The 18,352-nt window shown below is 40.9% G+C and overlaps 1 protein-coding gene across 1 annotated transcript in view; it reads left to right on the top strand.

The window, feature by feature from the left end:
• SLCO5A1 (solute carrier organic anion transporter family member 5A1) overlaps positions 1 to 10,555 on the top strand; it is a gene marked incomplete at its 5' end in the record, with an annotated part of 82,027 nt that extends 71,472 nt beyond the window's left edge. Inside the window, 3 exons of the mRNA XM_082479669.1 lie at positions 2,908 to 3,149; positions 7,627 to 7,691; positions 8,938 to 10,555. Of these exons, the coding sequence (XP_082335795.1) occupies positions 2,908 to 3,149; positions 7,627 to 7,691; positions 8,938 to 9,383 (753 nt within the window). The 3' untranslated portion in view covers positions 9,384 to 10,555. The remainder of the gene's footprint in view (positions 1 to 2,907; positions 3,150 to 7,626; positions 7,692 to 8,937) is intronic.
• Positions 10,556 to 18,352: the final 7,797 nt, after the last annotated feature.

The raw sequence follows: 18,352 nt of genomic DNA, 5'->3' as shown, positions 1-18,352 counted from the left end.
ATGAAGTGATTGTCATTGAACTCAAGTAACCAGAACTTAAAGGATGTTAATAATCCACTTACTTTCTTGGAAATACATTGCTTGTTGTAGCCCAGTCTTCCAATTATGCTGGACTGGGGAAGGGGCATCCTGCTGGTAAAATCACACCATGGAAATTTGGCAGTTTGCAGGACTGGGTACTAGAAAACAGTTTAAAAGTAGAATCTGACCTAAATATCAACAGAGCATGATGGTTGTGCTCATTTTGTACAAAAAGGGAACTCTTAAATTCTTCTGTTACAAAACTGTCCTTTAAAAAAGGATAATTAAGAAAGACAGGAAGTAATGTAAATGCTGATTTTCTCAGGACTTTATTGTGCTTTCCAGAAAGCTTATTTATAATGGATCATTCTGTAATGGATCAGTCTCCTCATTTGCAGCCCTAAGTCAGCCTGTGAAGCAGGAGGATGTTAGGTCCAGCACTGTGCTTTCTTAGACTGACTGGATAATGGTCTGAAAATGCAGGTTCATACATAGATGGCACTGAAAACAGATTAGTTTCCTTTATAGTTTTTTTTTTTTTATTATTTTTAGAGTATCTTGCTGGTTTTTAATAGAAAACTACTTTGGCCCAATTGGAAAAGCCTGTGATGTGAGCCTGTGGTTAACTTTCATAGTTTATATAAAACTTATTTGTGCTTTTCTGCATTGAGACATAGGTTTTATCTTTGCTACATTTCACCTGATATCAAAGTGGCACTGTTAATTCATTTAGCAGGGAGGTACTTTGGGAGTATATGCTCTTCACTACAGATTTTGAAACATACTATCTCCTCTTACGATTTAAGAAAAGATCCTTCATGGCCAGAAGTTTTAACTCAGTAGCTAATGGTGAATAGAATAGGGCTGACATTGGTAGGAAAATGCATTTCTTCATTAAATAATGCTTTATGTAGCAGACTTTTAAAAACAACAAATATAAGCTTGTCCCACTGTATAACACACAAAATGTTGCTAACCTATAACATTCAGATTTAAGTTTATAACATAGAGCATTTTCAAAACCAACCATTTAAAAGATGGAAGTAGGAGAAAAGGTTGCCAGTGTACAGTTCATACCTGTTTTATATACATGTATTCCTGTACTGTAGCATTTCTGTTGTGTCATGACTGTCTCACTTAATACACAGACTTGGTTTCTCTGGTGACGAACGAAGACTGTGTAGTAAAGAGGACTGTTTTCTCTAGGATGCCTATTTGGCATTTGCATTTGGAAGCAATAAGGAGATTAAGCTGACGGACTGTAGGAAGAAAGCAGATACTCTTGTGATATTAGAGAGTAGAGTACTGCCTTGGGAAACTGGATTCTGTCATTGCCTTTCTTCCTAAGCGATGTTGGGGAAGTCACTCAAACAAAACTTCTCCCAGTTGGTCATTAATCTTGCATTCTTCATATTCTGCATGATGGACATGAGCAATGACCAGAAGTGCTAGAAGCACTTTTAGAAGCACTGAGTGCCTAAATCTCTATCTATCTGAAGGCATGAAAAGTTACATTTAGAATATATTAAATAGTGCATAATGGAAAAAAAAAGTCCCGATATTGTCTCAAATTAGTCACCCACATTTGTGAAACTTTTGATGTGTTTCAGTTACTTAGCTACAAAGTAGAGATAACAACATCAGTGCCTCATAACTGTTTTGACGATAAATTACTCCTTTTTGAAAGTGTTAAGCTATAATAGTGAGTGTGATAGAAAAATCCATATGAAATATGAGTCATTCTGTCTTTGTAGTGGAATATGTTTAGTGTGGCGAAGAAAATAACTGGAGCCACATTTTGAAAACAGGAGGTAAAATACTGGATAAATTGATACATTATTAAAATGTTCAACTAAATCCCATGAAAAAGAAAGTGAGGCTATGTCATAACATGAACACATACGGAGATATACATTAAAGTTCACAAACAACCCTAATTTGGGTATTTCCTGATGTCCAAATGCTTCAATTTGCAACCTTAAGACCATTTGGTAATGTATTTTCTGTGCATGTATGGTCCTAGGTTTTATGAATGCAAACATCAAACCCCAAAACTCCTTCCTGTAACATCACATGATCCCTGACCTGTTTCCCCTGTAACAGCGGAGTATTCTGATCTGCTGCATACCCCTTCACTGTTAGAGCAGTTGAAAATAAAGTAAATGTGACGGGAGGCTATTTCTGATCTAGATCTTCCTCACTCTGCCCAAATCACAGCCCCTCTGCCTATGATATGCCACTTCCTTATTTAGTCTCTTCATGCTAATTTCAGCCTCTTTGCCCATTCAGGAATCCCTCATGTCCTTCAGTCTCACTGTTTAAGTCTCTGCTTTCTCCCTCTTCTCTGGTTTGCTGCTATATGCATCACATCCACATCCACATCCAACCGGAAGGTCCTAGGCTCCAAGTGTGAAGTGCAGCTTGTTGCTCTTCAGCCAAATCTGGGGAGACTTTCATTGAGATGGCAGAAGACACCTCCTGAAGATGGATGCTGACAACCGGCCAAATTCCAGAATATGGTGCTGTCAGTGCTGCTTAGAGAGTGTTTTCTCACGGTTTTTGAAATACAGTAGAAACAATCTTTTTCTCCAGCCTCCTTGTCGGAAGTGATTGAATTGTTTCAGCAGAATTTTCCAAAAATATTCCAGATTTTTTTCTAAAATCAGCCTAAACAGTGGAAGTAGTAAGCAATGGAAAGGCAGTCTCATCATGGGAAGTCCTGGCCAGCTTTAAAAATACTTGGAGTGGTAACCTCGCTTGTACTTGGGGTAATGATGCTAAAGGCTGAGAAGTACCATGGGACTGTTGTACCACATCTCTGCACAATGTCTTTCTCGCACTTACTTCTTTTTTTTAAAAGGAAATGTTCTTTTTCACTCTCCCCAGGTAAGAAATTACACAGAATGTGCCTGTGTCCAGAGTCGCCAGGTGATCACTCCGCCGACGGTGGGCCAGCGCAGTCAGCTCCGGCTGGTTATTGTCAAAACCTACCTGAATGAGAACGGCTACGCTGTTTCTGGGAAGTGTGATCGAACCTGCAACACGCTTATCCCGTTCCTGATATTTCTCTTCATTGTTACCCTTATAACAGCGTGCGCCCAGCCATCAGCAATCATAGTGACACTCAGGTGAGAGCTCAGTTATGGTTTTTAAAGTATTTTTGCTGTGCCCACTATCAGCAGTGCCTGTGTCAGAAGAGGCTGGGGCAATGCAGCCAAACTCCTTCAAGCTTATTTATACTTAAAAAGTTCGTAGAATAGGGCTGACATGGATAGGGTGGAACTTGCTTGTATTTAGAACATGTAACAACATAATCCATTTTAGGAAACTTGAAGAGCCCAGGGATTTCCTGGTGCTACAAAGAGAGAACAAGTAAAAGCATCATGTAAGAAAATCATTACTCCTGAAGAAATTCTCAACCTTCTTAGTCTTTGTAGGGAAAGGTGGTGTCATTTATTTGTCCATTTGAAAAAAATTCTTCAGGTTTTTGGATTGGCTTTTCCCATCTCTGCCATCTGGTCTGATAAACATTATCACTCCCTGTAACATCTTTGTCCATTTAAAATACAGCTTCTGTAAGGGACCTTCAGTCTGATTTTTAAGGAAAAGTGAGATGAAAAAACAGAATATGATCTATTGCTAAAATAAATTTTTATTTGTATAATATATGTTGCTGTTAAAAGAGAGGGAAGAATTAAAGCAATATGAGATAATTATGTACTAGAATTTACAAAGCACACCCATAGGTATTGGTTCTGCTGGTAACAGTAGGAAAAAGAAAGGTTTAAAGATGTCGATTCAGGTTAGAATCTGATGTTCAAGAGCTCTCAGAGTTCAAGAAGTAAGTTTCTTTCAGACAGATATGAGCTGGAATATAGAAAAAATAGAATGAAATAGAATGGAATGGAATAGAATAGAATAGAATAGAATAGAATAGAATAGAATAGAATAGAATAGAATAGAATAGTCCAGTTGAAAGGGACCTACAATGATTATCTAGTCCAACTGCCTGACCACTTCAGGGCTGACCAAAAATTAAAGCCTGTTATTAAGGACATTGTCCAAACACTGATGGGCTCGGTGCATCGACCACCTCCCTAGGAAGCCTGTTCTAGTGTTTGAGATTCTCTTCAGAAGTATGCCTAAAATGACCCAGGTGCAATTGGGCATTCAGTCCCTGGGACCAGGTTAGAGCTGATCTGAAGTAAATGTCTACAAAACCTGAAATGCTTGTGGTGTAGATGTCAGGTCCTCAGCACGAGTTGTTTAGCTGTATGAATCTGCTTCATTAATTGCTAACATAGGGACAGCTTTTGACCTGGTTTTGTGTAAAATCAGTCTCCAAATTGAGCTTTTTAAAACCAGTCTCAGGCCTTTTCTTTCTGTAAGAATGGTCCTGCCAAGCAGGTGGGATTTTCTCCTGGTGATGTTGTCATTCTGTCTTCACTCTGATACTCTGAAACTACTGATGTTCTGCTGCTGCTCACAATTAGCCCCCTGTAAAAATGCTCAGCCGTGAGCACAGCTCTGAAACCCTCTGGCAGGCATCCATGTCTCATCCCCAGCAAGGATGAGTGCTCTCTTGCTGTTGTTCTCCCAGCTCAGGTGGCTGAGGTTTATGCAGGAGCCTGCTGCTGACACGTGGAGGACTGTGCCGTGTCATGTGCTGGAATTCGTCTTCCAGTTTGCTTTGCAAAAAAACCTACAAAATGGATGCAAGGATCACTGTTAGGACTGTGAAGCCAAACACTTGGGAGTGGGCACATCAGACTTCCAGTTGCTCCTGCAGCTTTAGCTCAACTACTATGTGCACAGCTCCATTATAATTCAGAGACTTCTGGCCTTATTCCTTCTGTCTCTGGGTTTTCCACCTGTACAATAATAATAATAATAGTAGTAGTAGTAGTAGTAGTAGCAGTAGTAGTAATAACAACAACAACAACATTCCCATTGCACTGCAATTATGCAAAGGTAAACTACAATCAATGAACATTAATATTGCAGCGAGCCTTACAGTAGTGAGGTGCATAAGGGACATCTCTAGCAGGATTTTGTAGTGTTCAGTAAAAAAACAGGATGGTCCACAAGCATGAACAGTGACACCCACTGTCCCAAACCACGCATTATGCGTAGTGCATTGGCCTAAGATTTGTGGCCCAAGTTGGTTCCCCAATTTCTCAATTTCTGAGTGAGTGCTTGACTTCAAAACCTTGATTTTACAGCTGCACCCCTTTGACTGCAGTCTTTTTCTGTGTTTTTATCTTGTATCTCAATGTCAGTAGAAGCTGCCTATCTTAATTTCAGGCATTTATGTTAAGATTTAAAAATATTTTTTAAGTCAGAAAAAAAAATGTGGTTTACTGAAATTGTAATTGCATTGTGGAATATAATTACTTTGCATTTAGTCTCTTGAAAGTTTGACATTTTTCCTTTGAAACCAATGGAATAAATCTTGTATTACTTGTATTGAAAAGGAACAGTGCTTAAAGAGAGTGTTTGGATGTTTCTACTGATATTTTTCCTAAAGTAGCTCCAAAGTGCCTGTGCTACGGAGAGATCTGTTATATTCAGGAGCTGAGTCCAGCTTTCAGCAACTGAATTCTCCATTAATTGTAATTTATTAAAATCTTTATTAAATTGTAATTTTTTAAAATAGTAAATTTTTATTAAATTGCAATTTAGTAAATTAGTTGTAATTTGGTACCCGGTGGGATCCACCCAAGGGTACTGAGGGAGCTGGTGCAGGTGCTCACCAGGCCACTTTGCATCATCTATGAGCAGTCCTGGATAACCGGGGAGGTCCCAGCTGACTGGAGGTTGGCAAATGTGACACCCATCCACAAGAAGGGCCGGAAGGAGGATCCAGGGAACTACAGGCCAGTCAGTCTCACCTCAGTGCCTGGGAAGGTCACGGAACAGATCATCCTCAGTGCCATTACACGGCTCATGCAGGAGAACAGGGTGAGCAGGCCCAGTCAGCATGGCTTTGTGAAAGGCAGGCCATGCCTGACAAACCTGATCTCCTTCTATGACAAGGTGACCCACTTAGTGGATGAGGGAAAAGCTGTGGATATTATCTACCTGGATTTTAGCAAAGCTTTTGACACCATTTCCCACAGCATTCTCCTGGAGAAACTGGCTGCTCATGGCCTGGATAGGTGTACTCTTCGCTGGGTAAAAACCTGGCTGGATGGCCGTGCCCAGAGAGTGGTGGTGAATGGAGTTAAATCCAGTTGGTGTCTGGTCACAAGTGGTGTCCCCCAGGGCTCGGTGCTGGGGCCTGTTCTCTTTAATATCTTTACCAATGATCTGGATGAGGGGATCGAATGCACCCTCAGTAAGTTCACAGATGACACTAAGCTAGGTGGGCATGTTGAACTGCTTGAGGGTAGGATGTCTCTGCAGAGGGATCTGGACAGGCTGGACCGATGGGCTGAGGCCAATGGTAAGAGGTTCAACAAGGCCAAGTGCCGGGTCCTGCTCATGGGTCACAACTACCCCATGCAGTGCTACAGGATTGGGGCAGAGTGGCTCGAAAGCTGCCCGGCAGAAAAGGACCTGGGGGTGTTGGTGGACAGCCGGCTGAATATGAGCCGGCAGTGTGCCCAGGTGGCCAAAAAGGCCAAAAATATCCTAGCCTGTATGAGGAATAGTGTGGTGAGCAGGACTAGAGGAGTGATGATTCCCCTGTACTCGGCACTGGTGAGGCCCCACCTCGAGTACTGTGTTCAGTTTTGGGCCCCACACTACAAGAAGGACGTTGAGGTGTTGGAGCGTGTCCAGAGAAGGGCTACAAAGCTGGTGAGGGGTCTGGAGGGACAAGTCTTATGAGGAATGACTGAGGGAACTGAGGTTGTTTAGCCTGGAGAAGAGGAGGCTGAGGGGAGACCTTATCACTCTCTACAACTACCTGAAAGGAGGTTGTAGAGAGGTGGAGGCTGACCTCTTCTCCCTGGTGACAAGTGACAGGACGAGAGGAAATGGATTCAAGTTATGTCAGGGGAGGTTTAGATTGGATATTAGGAAAAATTTTTTCACTGAAAGGGTTATTAAACATAGGAATAGGCTGCCCAGGGAGGTGGTGGATTTGCCATCCCTGGAGGTGTTTAAAAAAAGGGTAGATGTGGTACTTGGGGACATGGTTTAGAAGTGGTTTTTTCAGGGTAGGTTAATGGTTGGACTTGATGATCTTAAAGGCCCCTTCCAACCTCAGTGATTCTATGATTCTATGATTATCTGAAAAAGATATTTTCTTAAATAAAGCAAGATATGATGTGAAATAATATGAAACTGTCATGAGAAGCCATAAACATTTTGGGTGGATTCTCTAAATTTCCTTAGTGGGCTTGGATCAAATTCTTCGGGCCTTACACGGATAAAGAAGGCTTAAAAGGCATGATTGAGATTTTGATTAAACAGGGACAGGAGGGCTCGGCTGAATTTTTTCCTAGCAGTAGGAGTTAACAGTATTAGAAGCTAAATGGAAGAAATTTAGACAAAGATTTTATATAGCTCAGAAAAAATCCAGGAGGTAAAGCCGGAACATAACACACTGATTATCTGTTATGACTGTTTCTTCAGAGGAGTTTTCTTTTTGCCTGCTAGGTCTGTGGAAGATGGGGAGCGGCCCTTTGCACTAGGAATGCAGTTTGTTTTATTACGAACTCTTGGTAAGTCTTACAGTTCCTCAGCGTTTCCATAAAGGCTCACCATGTTCAGCTTAAATGTACCATAAAAATACTAAAATTCCATAAATCTACAACTAATTGCCTGATGAATTGTATTAGGAACCTAAAATTAATAGCTTCTGAAAACGTTGTAGCTGAGAATGTATTTAATTTTCTATATTTTTTATTACTGACTTTCTAGAACAACATTTTTGTCTTAGAAAAACATATTTTTGCAGTTTCAAATTTTATTTAAAAAATAATAGTTACTAAATATTGTTTTATAAGGATTTTTTCTTTTTTAGAAACAGATTTTTATGGCTTTCAGCAATAACAATAGCTTTTTTGCCTTTCTAATGTAAGAAGCAATTTCACTTAATATCTAATTTCAAATGTTTCAAAGGTAAAAGTGTACATGTTAATAGTCTTTATGCTACAAATTAGTTTCTTTCGAGCTCTTGAACTTCTAAAAGCCTGCCTGTAAAGAATGCCCCAGGTGTTCAGCTGCTATGAAACACGTGGCTAGAGCAAGCAAGAGAGAACAAGAGGAGAAGCCCGTACAGCTGCATCTGGAAGTTTTTTTTTTCAGGATGGATGTTTCTGACTTGCCTTAAAGGTGTCGTATCTCTGGAGGAAGCAGGAGCATTCAATGGGGTGGCTGCATTTTTAGCAGCTGTAGAAGTTAAAGTCTGTTTCTGAGGAAGATCTACTCAAAGGAAAATTTACAATTTTAGGGGTCTCACTGCTTCCATCCGTCTTTAGTAAGAGAAACATTTTGTGGTCTTTGGGGCTTTTTCTCCTTAATCTAAAGCAGCAACCCCCACCCTTTCCCAGCTCACCAGCAATGGATGTTCAGCAAGTAACACTCTAGAGAGATAGTGTTGTATTTTGTTCATCTCCTGTAATTTATTTCCTGAGAGCAACATCGGATTTTCCTGTGGGGGACATGTAGTTCAGGAAGAGCTGTCTGGGGATGGCAGATTGAAGCAGTACTTGTTGTAAGGTGCTGCTGCATTGTCTTTTTTGCTGGAATTCTTTCCCATTTGTGGTATGTTTCACGTGTGGGATAAGTAGTGTTGGTGGGTAGTTTGGCTGACCAGTCTTCCATGTTTTACATTTTATGTGAGAACAGTGGTGTAGAAATCTCAAAAACTCTTGACCTCCGCTGTTTAGCTAAGGCATATAGTTTCTTTAGAAGTTTTCCACTATATGTTAACACATATTATTTCTGTTGCTATTTTTATTTCAGCTTACATTCCCACCCCAATTTATTTTGGGGCTGTTATTGACACCACGTGCATGCTTTGGCAACAGGATTGCGGCGTACAAGGATCTTGTTGGGAATACGATGTCACCTCCTTTCGCTTTGTCTACTTCGGGTTGGCAGCTGCTCTCAAGTTCGTGGGATTCTTTTTTATTTTCCTGGCCTGGTATTCCATTAAGTGTAAAGAAGAGCAACTGCAGAGACGGAGATGGGGGGCTTCACCGGTGAACACTGTGAGTGAGATGGTTGGCCAAACTGGACCCCAACAAAACTATGCACGGACTAGATCCTGCCCTACCTTCAGCTCCCGAGGAGACATCAGTATGGCACAAGGAATGAACTGCGTAGCACAGACATACCCCGGCCCTTTTTCAGAAGCAATAAATTCCTCAAATGAAAATGCATTGGAAGAAGTTACTGCTGAGATATAGACCCCTGGCTTTGGTAATGTAATACTTAGTTTTGTTGGTTGACTTAATTACGGCGCCTTGTAAAACACCTGTGCCTTCTATTTTTAATCTAAATGTAACACATGATAAAACCAACAAAGCTTAATGCAAACAACCATAGTATGTTCCTGAGGGCTGGATACCTCAAACCAACCCAAGTTCTTATTTCTCCCTCCCCGACAATGGAGTTTTAAAAGTTGTGTTTGTAATTATTTCAGATGTGTCCATTAAATGTCCATGCTCTGATCTAATAGCAAAGTAAGGATGAGGTATTATGAACAGCAGAAGTCAGTGGAAGAGTGACAAAAACTCATATCCTTGATGTCTAGACATCACAAAAATGCTTAAATGTATTGTCAACTTCATGTCCACAAATTGTATTTTTAAGAGATGAGTAATTACTGTGAGTTCTGCTACAAAGCACAACTGAACTTGTTTAAACTATGCAACTTATTTGGATAATTGTATGTGCAGCAAATTAAGCTTAAAGTTTGCTTTTAAAGACATTACTGCAACTGAATTTGAAAGGGGCTATTTTCAGACATAAGGATTAAATTAAAAAAGAACATAAGGTTTAAAGTACTGTCAATAACATGTTAAGCCATACAAAAGTTATGCATCAGGTAATGTTTGCAAATGTTGAATCATAATATCTTTATCCTGTCTAAATGTGCATTAATTTTCATTTGATGGGATGTAGTCATTCTTCACAAAGTACACAGACTAGGGAAGTTTAATGCTTGGAGTAGAAAACTTCAGTATTAATTTGTAATAACATTAAGATGTAGGAATCGTACACGCATACCAGAGCGGATATGTGCATATTTCTGTAATGTTATTTGGGTGGCTGTTACTAGCGCCAAATCCATACTTTTCCTGAAGAAGAAAAGCAACCAATTATAGCTCAATGGGAAGAGCTTGGCTGTCCTTCAGAAATGCATGCCAGTCTAGTTCAGCTTCCGTGAAAAAAATCTTGAGGGAGAGCTAATGGCCTCGTTTTCTGTCTGAGCTGGGACCCAGCGGTCCCCTCGCAGCCAGTGATGGCGCAGAGCTCGGGCTGGTGCCGCTCGCTGCCTGCTGCAGGAGTCAGCAGAGAGACCCTTCGAGTGGGCTGCAGGCAGCCTGCCTGGTACGAGCACCGTACAGCCACCGAGCCTGGGACGAGGCTTTCCCCTCCGCTCCTGGCACCACCGGGGCACTGTGCTCCCCGCCACTGAGGACAGCTGGGGAGGGGATGCTGGCTCAGACCCTGGGTCCCTCTCATTTCTTCCACACTTCTGCGTCTCTCGCTGCCCGGTGCTGGGCAGACTGGTGGGACAGGTCTGGAGGTCATAGTTGCATGCTTTGTCCCACATGTGGCCACCTTTCCTTTTCTCAGCTTCAACGAAAGCTTCTGTGAAGGCAAAGTGCAGGTCATCTCTCCTTTGCCCTTCCAGGGGAAGAGCTAAGAATAGTAATTGTCTGCAAGCGTGGACCCATGGGACATGATGTGGCCTTTGCTTATTCCAAATTACTGTAGTGTGTTTTCTCCCCAGGAGATGCTGAGACTTGCTAATCAAATGTACGTGGCGTCTCATTTCTTACTCTGGAGGCTTTGTAGTGCCATGCTTATGTTGTACTAATGATGTCTCAAAGGGCAGAGAATGAATTCGGGTGGACACTAGGAAGTCAAAGTTGTATTTTGCCCTTCAGGGAAAGTTTTGGAAGTTTAGGAAATCAAAAGCACTCTTTTAAGAGGACTCGGTGATAGGCAGATTTGGATTTTGCCATGTGGGGAGCTCGTGTGAAAATAAAAAGAAGAGAGCAGAACTCCTATATATTTTGGGAAAGGGTTATTCCTGGTTTCATTTTAAATATATTGGTGATTTAACTTATTAATGATCAAATATTATATGGAACCAAGTCCTTGACATTAAAGACAGTAAAGACAGTTAAAGTTGTCCTGGGAAGAGTAGATTTCCCTCTCCTTCTCTTTTGCCAGCTGCCTTCTCTCATCTGGTTTTCCTTGACCAGCATTTGGAGCTACCCACCAGGCTGGTTCCCCTACTTGAAATGTTGGCTGCTTATTTCAGAATGTCTCAGTCCATTTTTGTGGCTTGTAACAATTTCCACTCTCTGTGACGGCAAACTCAGATGCTTTTACTCCAAGCTACAAGGTAGAGGTGTATCGTTTTAATCACATCCTGCTGTTCTATGCATATTAATAGTTTTTTGGAATCAAGCCACTGGGCACAACACATCCTCATTCCTGTGCCACCTGAAATGTTAGCTTCTACACTTCTCATAGTGTAGGAATAAATTTCTTAGGCTCAAAGGTATTTGGTATATTTTTTTTTGTTTGCCGTAGGAGATCAGAATAGATGATACAAGTGTCTCCTTTTGCTCCGGTCTCAAATGCTTCTTGCACCAAGAAATTCCTGCCGTGGCAAAAGCTGAGGCAAAGTAGCAGGACAAAGTGTAATTGCAGCCCGTCACCCATCTATTTTAGTCACTTGCCCATTTTAATCAGCATGGGATGAGGTGAAGAGCGACAATCTTTTCAAATACCTCAGGAACAGAGCATTTAGGGAATTGTAAGAGGTTGGAAATGAATCATCTATCCCGATCTATTCTGTTTCATGCCGTGTGTGCGCTTCTGTTCCACGCGAATAACAAGGGAGAGCAGATGAAGCTTGTAGGATTGTCAGGAGCTGACACTGATGGCAGAGAATGAGAGTGGTAGAAATGACACCTCTGCAACTGCTGCTGCTTCTGAGCTGATGTGACCGAAATTCAGAGCTTGTTGGAATGGAGACCACCTGCTTTTTAGGAAATCCTGACACACTTGTAAAAACATTCATTTTTTGAAACGTTTGAGGAACTGGAATCTAGAGGGAAGGATGTTCACTTCAGAAATACTGAAAAGGCCTAGTTTACATGCTTTCAATAGCCTTTTAATCTTCCTTTCAAAATTATACACAAAACAAAACATAACATAGAAAATAATTAGTATTTTTTGTTATAGATTATTTTGGCAATATGAATATATTTCTATAAAATCGCTTAATTAAATCAGCATCTCCTGAAAGAAAGAAAACCCGAACTCTGGCCAGTTTTGGATTGATTCCTGAAGGAGGCTTTATTGTGAGTAAGCTATAACAGTCTAAGCCAATAAAGGCACGCAGGGGAAACGTGTTAACTTCCTGAAGAAGTCAATTCCAGCATTGTCAACTTTGACTGAAATATGGACTGAGACCTGCTGAACAAACGCTATTTTCTCAGGTGGTCGTTGCTGAGGTAAGCAAAATCGCCAAAGAAGTTGTGTGCATCCCTAGCAGGAGTCATGATCGACGTATGGTGCTAAACTCCCAAGAAGAAAAAAGGAGCTTTATCACCCAGTGAAGGTGGCTGCGATCTCTCCCTGCTGTGAAACCCTCTGACCAGGGAATATAAAATTCCATTGACTTGTAATTGCCACCATCTTCCCTCTTTACCCCCGAACACTAAAGTTTGGGTAGCAGTGAGCCCAAGAAAGTATAAAGCAGAGGTCCTGTTCACCCACAGGCTGCTATCGGTAGCAAACCCAAATCGTCTACCTGCAGTTACCCAGCCAGGGATAATACGGAGCAATGACACCCCGTGATTAACTGCAAGTCCACAAAGTGCCATCATGCCATCATAAAGAAAGACTGATTTCCTCTTATACCCCTTATTCCCGATTTAGAGTGAGGGACCTGAGAGGAGAAGCAGCCCCAATAGAGGGACTTGACTGAACAGGTAATCATCCCCAAAGTTTCCCATTCATCCCTGATTCCTCAAAAAGGGGAAGACTTCAGAAAGGGTGTCACCATGGCCTTGAGTGCTTATGAGTGTAGCACCCTCAGGAGATGGTTTGTAGAGCTTTTGGGGGCTGCTATTCCAGTCTTGGTGGGAATATCTGGAGAGCGGGATGCTCTGTATTTCTAATCCTAGGTAAAAGCCCTGTGGTTTTGGTCCTCCTTTTCCCCCATGAGCATACTGGGTATAATACGGTATAATTTGGAACTGGTGGCAATTTATGTCCTTTCAGTAGAGGGTGAACAGCTGGAAGAAATGTGTTGAAAATTATGGTGCAATTTATATTTAATTGGAAACTTTCAGTTCTTTGACCAGCCATTGTATCTTTAAAAGTGCATGTAGTAACACGCAGTTCCTTAGAACTTGCTCTTCTGTAAGTGAATCTCCTCCTAGGTATTAGAAATGTAAGTTTGAAAGCCCCTAAATTAGTTACAAACACTTGAGTGTAGTGTTTTCAAAAATACTTTTTTTTTTTTTTTAAATATAGCTTATTAATTTGTAGCATTAACTATTCGTTCATTATGGCTCTGATCCAGCGAACACTTAAATATGTGTGTAAGTTTATATACTTAAGTAATGCACTTAAAAATAGTGCATGTGTGTAGGTATTGAACTGAATCCTATCTGCATTCAGAAAGGAGTTCCTTTACCCAAGAGTAATTTCCATGCTGAGTTTTTCCCCCCATGGATTCAGTGATCATTGTAACCAGAATAGCACAAAGTAGCACTTCAGGACCCCCCTGTGGCATTCACATGTGGCTACTTATATATCTGGCAACGGAGGAAAGCTTTCATTTTCAAATATAATTAAAATTCAAAATATTTTTTCGACATGCATTCTAGCTCTTCCTGTCATACACTTATTTTCTTAATTTCTGGCTGAAAATCTGTGTGTTGTGTGGGGAGATAAATTAAATAAGGGCATCTTTCTGACCTTAAAGCCAATGAAATTGCTCAAGTGATGCTGTAGGTTTGGACTGTGTCCTTTCAAAAAATTTGGATCTAGAGGTTCAGATGACAAATTTTCGGTATCCTGCAGAAATGGAGCAGAGCACCGCCTGCTCTATGTAACTCCAGACAGCATGGCTGGGAGAGGGGTCAACACCTTCTGTACTGTTCTTGTGGGTTTTCCCCCCAATGCCTGAATTATTGCTGCCTTACTACACTTTCGGTGTGTGTAATAGCACAGCTCTTTGTGGTGTTATATTGATGTAAAAATCAGGATAGATGCGTCCAAAGTGTCTTACTGCTATTTTGGAGCCAGATTCTCAGCCTCATCAGTCCGATGATGAGGCTGAAGAAGTGGGCAAGTACCTTGGGTTTGATGTTAACTAGCTGGCACTTCAGCAAGCGCCTGTGAACTAAGTGATATCAAGTGCTTGTTTAGCTTTTATACTCTGTTCACTGGTGACTACTACTGTTTTCGGAGATCAAAGACAAAATATATCCTAAACAAGTTTATCTTTTCCTGTTTTCTCAAAAATGTGTCTTTTATAACGCCATAGAAGATGCCATGCTGCATGCTGCAGTGTCTGGGTTCCCCCACAGCTGAAGCCATCCAGCTGTGGTTGCTTTCCGGGGGTTTAAAATACCTGTTAACAGAGATTTACCTGGACTGCAACCTGAATCAGTATTGCTTTGGACGGAGTGTTTGCCCCTTGTACATTGAACCTGTATTTCAGGTTCTTCACATATTGGACTTGATTTTTTAGACATTTTCATCCTTTAGAGTGCTTAGCAGATGGACAGTCGACATCATGGTGGTAGATTCATTCTTTGGTATAGAATTAGGGCTTTCTTTTTTTCTTATAACATCTTGTTTTACAAATAACAGTTCAAAAAGGTTACATGTAAACGTCACAGAGTAGAGATCTGGAGCGTGGGGACTAGGTATGGCCAGGGTTCACGATTCATCTTCTTTACACTGAATATCACCAATACACGTCATTATGTGGCCAAAGGTTTGAAAGCCTACCTGATCCTCAAGAAGGAAATTTTCCCTATCCTTTCCACAGAATATATTACATCAATTAAGGAGGACAGCTAACACTATCCGTATCCAATAGTCATATCCACTGCATTAACTACAGTTAATAATTTTAGTTTTCAGCAACCCCCCTCCAGTCCTTCAGATAAGCTATTTTCTTTTGTCTTAAACACAGATGTAGCTCTGCAAATTCAAAGTAGCTCCAAACTTTTTATGGTTTCAAGTGTTGTGAAATAGATGCTTATTTATTCAGGTTCCATTCTACTTTTCCAATTATTACATTATCTGTTGTGTGTATTGTATTTTCTTATTTTTGTTATCTCAAACCGGTTGTCACAATGTTATCCTGTAACAACATTTTGTTCATGATATAGAATAGGTGAAAAGCTGTGGAATTCATGAAGGGCTACAAAAAGCATCCAAAACATTGTTCACCTTGAGGAAGGGTGAGACAGCTTGATAATCTTTGGACAAATGACTAAACAACACTGTGGTGCTAATAGGTACTGAAGTATTTTATGATGTATTCACTATGACTTAAATGACATATTCAAGGCATGTCAATGATGCCACTGCATGTGTTTTTGTTCTTAAAGTCTGGACTGCTCCAGCAAAGACAGTGTTTGTAATTCCTCGTGGGCCAATTCCTATCTAGCTCTTCTGTGGGAAAGTCATTTCAGGAGGCAGTATAAGATTTGGCTGAGCGCTAACAGCTAAGGTAAAAGCTATACAGACCACACAAATCTCATGTAGGATGTATTCATCCTGCTGTAGCATGTTACTTTATTTAGTGGCTTTGCTTAAGTGGAGGCTGAAAATAAATTCTGTAGTAATGACAAGAAACACTGGGCTAAATTCTGGGACCCCTTAACCAAGCGACGTTAGTAAGCATTTGAATTAAATTGAGGATTCAGATCTGAAATATTGATGCTCTTCCATGGAATACCAGAAGTAGAATAAGATCAAATTCTACCTCTAACAATGGAAAAAAGGCCAAAGCTAGTCAAATTTAAAGTGAGCTATGATTTAAAACAGAGGGGTTTGGTTTTAAACTCTTGAAGACAAAATTTTTCCCTTCCATTTTGAATTCTGAAAGGTAATTACTTTGTGTTATTGTGTCTGAACTGCTCATATGGAAGAGGAATCTGTATCCTAAATAGCACTGAGAGGTACACCTCTGACTCACAGGTCAGAAATTTGACCTCTTTAACAAACTCCATATTTGAAAACATGGAGGAAAATTTCAAAAAACCCCAACCAAACAAAAAAGTACAAAATCATCCAGAACTGAGTTTTGGTACAGAAAAAAAAAAAAAAGAATTTGGAGTCAGTGTGATCCATGGTTGAGTGAAGGCTTTCCTCAAAGAAGACCTGCTCTTTTCCCCAGTTGAGCAAATGGGAGTTTTGCCCTTGGCTGCGGTGCATACCTCTACCAAGTGATTTAAGCAGACCAGCAACAGTCTGGGTAGTATGTTAGGAGCATGGAGTGGGCACACTGCCTGTAACTGTTTAGTTTTTAAAAAAATCATTATTAAGCAAATGTGTAGAGTATTAAGGAAATTTGTAGAGTATGTCTGACTGTATGAGTGTGTGGGTGCTGTGCTGTGGTAAAAAGAGACTAATTGGTTTATGCGGTTTGTTTTGCATACTTTAGGCTCCTCTATGGGGTTTTTTAATTGATATTTATTTCTCAGCAGAGCTTAGAATAATTTTAAAGCTGTGTAACACATCATTTAATGAAATCTATTGTCAGCATCTGTTGTAAACATGTGTTTACAAAACAAACTCTTCAATACTTGATATTTGGAAATAAAAAATAGCATATCATGTGTGTTTTATTTCTGACAGAAAAAAAGAAAATGACAAAAAAGGTATGTGGGTAGCAATCATTCTGGATCAGGTGATGAAGTATTTGGTCTTTTAGAGTGTAGTCAGACAAAACCAAATCTTTCCACTGAATTCAGTGGCCACTGAGTCACAACTAAGTATTGATCGTGCAGAAATAAACTGTAAAATTCCACATCTTCCTACAGCATTAAATGTGATTTATCTTAGTTATGTGCTAAGAAATAGAAATTTGTTTGAAATAGATGCTGACAACTCAAAAAGATACATAGGTTACGAGTCTATGTGTATCTACGCTGCTCAGTAGAAGGCGGCCAGGGCACGAACCCAAGGACTGGGCTCCTGAGGTCATCACTGCTTAGTGCTTAGTTCACTCCTTGGCTCTGATTTGGACCACGCCAACAAACTACCTCCACGTGGTCTTTGGGGAATGACTGTGTCAAAAGAGACCTCTCACGTGTCAGAAGTGGCTGAGCCAGGTTTTGTTCCACCCATTCCTGCAGCCACCCAAAACCACAGGCTGTGTGCATCAGGGACACCTGCATCCTTACGCAACCGTGCAGGGGCTGCAGCACACACCGCAGTACCATGCCATAGGAGCTCTAGTGGTTGCAACTCAGGCCTTGTATTACCACAGACATTTAAAAATGAAAACAAGTGAAAATCATATTTTGGGTCCACATGAACATCTACCCAGAGCCAAGGGGAGACCCAGGGCTACGTGCTCCATAATGTAGATGGGGCCAGCCTGGTCTAGCAGTGCAGATGCGAACTTGTTCATGCATTTTGGGTTTGGAGTTAGATTTTCTACTCTCTGCACTCACTTTTATTTAAAAGATGGAATTTCCATGGATGGAAATTTTGTCCCAAGGCAGCCTAGTCTTCCATGATCAAAAGAACAGCAAGTTGATTTTCCTAGACATGTTTTATTATTGAGCCTTTATAGTGAAAGTGTTTGGACCTGTAGTGCATGTTTTGTGGCTGGATAAGCTGTGGGTTGTTTCTATGAAACTTCCTCACTGCTTAGTGTACTGTGAATACTGTGAGCCGCTGCACCCCAGCAATGACTGAACAAAACTTTCTTTCCAAGTGGTAGCTGAATTCCCACTGATTCAGGACACAGCTTGTCTTTCTGAGGTATCTAAAGTGCATTTGGTTTCAGACCACAGCCAGAGACTGGGGTGTTGTACACAGCACCTAGCATGTTCAAGTCCTCGGCCAGCAGCACAGCTTCAGCCGATGTGCAGAACCAGGGAGGAGCTACCGTTTCTTGGATGATGGATCCAAGATGACAGATCTCTGA

The sequence above is a fragment of the Vanellus vanellus genome, assembly GCF_965231255.1.
Source record: "Vanellus vanellus genome assembly, chromosome: 2".
In the NCBI taxonomy this organism is placed as follows: domain Eukaryota; kingdom Metazoa; phylum Chordata; class Aves; order Charadriiformes; family Charadriidae; genus Vanellus; species Vanellus vanellus.
Note: the sequence above shows the minus strand (reverse complement) of the source record. Positions and strands in the feature narration are given on the sequence as shown.